General features: G+C 43.5%; 1 protein-coding gene across 1 annotated transcript; it reads right to left on the bottom strand.

Annotated features, from left to right (window-relative positions):
• Positions 1-602: 602 nt before the first annotated feature.
• Positions 603-2,922, bottom strand: LOC119365294 (probable plastid-lipid-associated protein 11, chloroplastic). The gene is made up of 3 exons (XM_037630912.1): positions 2,353-2,922; positions 2,194-2,259; positions 603-1,019 (listed from the first exon to the last, which is right to left on the bottom strand). Exons 1-3 carry the CDS (start codon positions 2,853-2,855, stop codon positions 920-922), a joined length of 669 nt encoding a protein of 222 aa, XP_037486809.1. The 5' UTR covers positions 2,856-2,922; the 3' UTR covers positions 603-919.
• Positions 2,923-3,799: the final 877 nt, after the last annotated feature.

Raw genomic sequence — 3,799 nt, 5'->3', positions numbered from 1 at the left:
TAGATTGGCCACTTTTCCCAAAGAGAAATCAATAATGAAACACCACATATAATGTTCTTGTGAAAATGATACATTGACCTGACTCAAATGAGGACAGGCATCAAATGCACAAACCTCTTCCTCAAGCTATGCTTTACCCAGTTCTACAAAACCTAAATCTGACATGCACAATTATACTAACAAAATAGCTGCAATTTGGCAATTATACTATCATGGCCATGACAATTACTTCTATATACCAAGCTTAAGAAGTCTGACAGTTCCCGAACATTTCATACTCCAATTGAGGCGTTTTACAACCTGATGGCCATAACCAGTATATGTTTGGAGCCTGCTGTTATCTGTACGATATTACCGACTTTGATGTCTTAGCCATAAATTGAACTTACCATGCATTTTCCAAATCCCGGCCACTAGATCTTTGTATATTTATGTGGTTGAGGTTTATCCAACCATCTTTAGCAACATACCATGTCTATTTTGTCAAAAGGAAAAGCCATAGAGAGCATGATACCTTTCATATTACTAACATGGTTAAATCCACATTCACTCTGAAATGCTGGAAAAAAATCCCATAAAAGAGGAAGATCCGCACTGCTTACTTTAGTGGGCCCAATTATAATAATAAATTTAATCAGATATATCTTTAAAGTGCTGAAGTTGCATAAGATTTACAACTTGCTTTCCAACCATAAGAAACTACAGTGCTATTTTCAAACATATACATACCTAATAGGTATTACCTATTGTAGTATCTAGCTGCATACCTGCACGAGCAATTCAGCTAGTCGTATAGTAAAATGAAGGGCCTAGTAAATGGTAAGGACTTGCTTGGAAATTATGAGGTCCTGCAAATCTTTTGTCTCTACGCACATAATATGAAGTGTGAGTGGATAAGCACCCACCAAAAACTTAGCAACTATCTGTTCCAAGAATATGGAGCACGCTCCACAACTAAATAATCCCCCCTTATGTCCTTCGCTACACGGATTTCATCGTCCAAATAGACAGTATCAAACCTGAAAATGAAGATAATGGAAATATCATTGCAGGAAAGCGAAAGATTCTGTTTGACATCATTAACAGTAATATGCAGAGGGAAGGATCAAGGTCAGTTTAACATTACATATGTATTTAGCCTTTTGGTCTTCATTAGTAATTTAGCATGTGTATTGAGAATACCTGGCGCTCAAATAAATAAAAGGACCCAAAGGGCCACATTAAACTTGTCATATCCTAGCTCACTGACTGAAGAGAATCAAGTTAAGGTTGATTAAGCTTTTCTCCCATGTCCTATCTCCTAACAACATATAGACAAGGAAAGAAGGGCATGAAAACCGTTGGTCTTACACATCTAGCTTCTAGTCTGAAAATTATCACCTTGAATCCTCCCATATCTTACTCAGATACCCATGTCGTTTAGATGAATAAATTGAATTGTATTTGTAAAATTGCATGGATATATAAATATATATAGGCATAGCAGACTTGGATTCGGGCCAACCAAATCCAGTAATGTCTAGCCAATCTCCATTTCTCAAGTTAGTTGATTTTTCTAGCACCATGACAATAACATGTGAGACCGCTAATCATTTTCCCAATAAAGCATTCTACCTTCCATGCCAAGATTCTCCCCCCTCCTGTTCTTATGGAAAAATAGTAATAATGAAGAACTGAAGACACCATTTACAAATCTGATGGTGAGAAAGGCTCCTAAATCCCTGATCATTTGCTCAATCTCCTCTTATTTCTACGTACGGACCTAACTGAATCTGGAATTCAGAAAGTGTGCCACCACCCCATCTTCCAAGAAGAAACAAAACAATTCGACTTTTATGGATCAACCACGGCGGATCTTTTATTGCCAAAGATTTCAAGAGGCTTGGCAATGAGGTTTACACCAAACACGGAAAAAGGTTTACAAGAGGTTGATGTGAGGATGAGATAGAAAATGTTAGACTTGGAAGTTATTTATTAGGCACGGAGACTTAGAATCTCTATGAAATTCCAATCGACTCATCTGATTCTTACTCATACAAATTTTCTCACAATTTCTTTCAGTGAAACACAATTCGAATCTTCTAATCTTAAGAGAGTGATTAAACTGAATCGCCAAGTCTCTGAGCTTACATCTGTTTTGTTTACGTGGTTTTGTAAAGCTAATGTGAAGCAAACAAACTCTTGTGCACTCACCATCCTTTCCCAAATGGCGGAAAAGGAACCTCCCAATTGCCCCCCTTCAGCATAGCACGTGTAAACCTGCAAACAAAAAACGTCGATATAGCACCCCTCACTCCTTCAAATAACAAGAATGCAGTTGTTAAACAAAAAGAAATGGTTAACAGGTCCTACCGAAAATTTACTCGCTGGGGTGGTTGGATCTCGATGCTGCCGTTCACGACGAACGCGCCAGACGGCGGGAAGGTGATGACGTTGTTGAGGCTCCCGCCTGGAACGTCGATGACCTGGAGCACGTCGCCGGCGGCGGTGCGGAAGGTGGGGGCGTTGCGCACGATGAAGAGCTGCTCCTGCTCGGTCGTCCACAGGAGGCGCCAGGTGCCGGAGAGCTTGGTGGCGTCCGATACGGTGTCGGCGTTCGGGGCAGAGGCAGCGAGGGCGTCTATGCAGGAGACGATGTCCGCGAGGCGGGACGGGTCGGACTGGGTTTCGAGGCCGCGGCCCTGGTCGGCGATGAGGCGGAGGAGCTCGGCCTTGGCCGGCGGCGGCCGGGCAGGGAAGAGGGCGCGGAGGAAGCCGACGGCGTGGGGGGCGGCGGGAGCCAGACGGCGGGTGCCGCGCGGGCTCGGCGGGAAGGTTTGCGCGGCCGTGTGGGTTTGGAAGAGTAGTGGCGCCATTGGCGAGGATTTGGTTTGGGTGGTGGAGAGTTTGGAGACGGCAGAGGGGAGCGAGCTCGAGCTCACGTACTGATGCTTGGGCTGGAGTAATTACTTTAGAGCCTTTCTTCTTCGTATCACGGGCTGGGCTAAATAAACATAGGCCAATCAAGTCCAATAAACCCAGCCCGGAGAGCTATATCTCGTCGAAATCACTAGTTAAGAAATACTCATTGCAAAGATCATTTCAACTTTCCCAGGTTGTGATAAATGGCGCACTGCATATGCATCACTTGTCGCAATCTGGGAGTTTTTCCTTTTTTTGTAGATTCGTTTATTCAAAACATTTTATCTTTTAAATCGTGCGCCCAAATCTCGAACCGCTTTCACAATTGGATTTCTCACATCGAGATCTTCCAAACTAGATCCCATATTGATAGGTTTTGACGAATTCTTTCAACCTTCCGCCTTTCAGAAAGAGGCACGCCCGTGCCTTTGACGAAATCACAACCGTGCCTCTCGCGGATGTAACACCGTAACTCTCGCGAAAGAAAGAAAAACAGAAAACGCATTTTTTTCGTTTGCGAGGAGGCATGGCCGTGACTCTCGCGAAAGCACAACCGTGCCTCTCGCGGAAGAAAAAAAACAGAAAACGCGTTTTTTTCCTTTCCGAGAGGCACGACCGTGACTCTCGCGAAAGCACAACCGTGCCTCTTGCGGAAGCAAAACCGTGACTCTCGTGAAAGAACAAAAAAATAAAACATATTTTTTTCGTTTCCGAGAGGCACGGCCGTGACTCTCACGAAAGCAAAACCGTGACTCTCGTGAAGAAAAAGAAAGAAAACACGTCTTTTTGCGCAAAAAAATTCCTTGAAATTTTTTTTGGTCGAAAAGCTAGGGAAGATCGTTGGAAAACCAAAACGTCGAAAAAACCCGGGAAAATCGTTTAAAAAGCCGAAAACGCG

The sequence above is a fragment of the Triticum dicoccoides genome, chromosome 2B (genome assembly GCF_002162155.2).
Source record: "Triticum dicoccoides isolate Atlit2015 ecotype Zavitan chromosome 2B, WEW_v2.0, whole genome shotgun sequence".
Classification (NCBI taxonomy): domain Eukaryota; kingdom Viridiplantae; phylum Streptophyta; class Magnoliopsida; order Poales; family Poaceae; genus Triticum; species Triticum dicoccoides.
Note: the sequence above shows the minus strand (reverse complement) of the source record. Positions and strands in the feature narration are given on the sequence as shown.

What these genes read in the sequence shown, in the direction of transcription:
- LOC119365294 (XM_037630912.1), bottom strand. Translation starts at nt 2,855, where the DNA reads ATGGCGCCACTACTCTTCCAAACCCACACGGCCGCGCAAACCTTCCCG. An exon ending in CCCCAGCGAGTAAATTTTCG is followed by an intron (nt 2,260 to 2,352) that starts GTAGGACCTGTT and finishes TTTTGTTTGCAG; the next exon opens with GTTTACACGTGCTATGCTGA. An exon ending in CCGCCATTTGGGAAAGGATG is followed by an intron (nt 1,020 to 2,193) that starts GTGAGTGCACAA and finishes CTTCATTTTCAG; the next exon opens with GTTTGATACTGTCTATTTGG.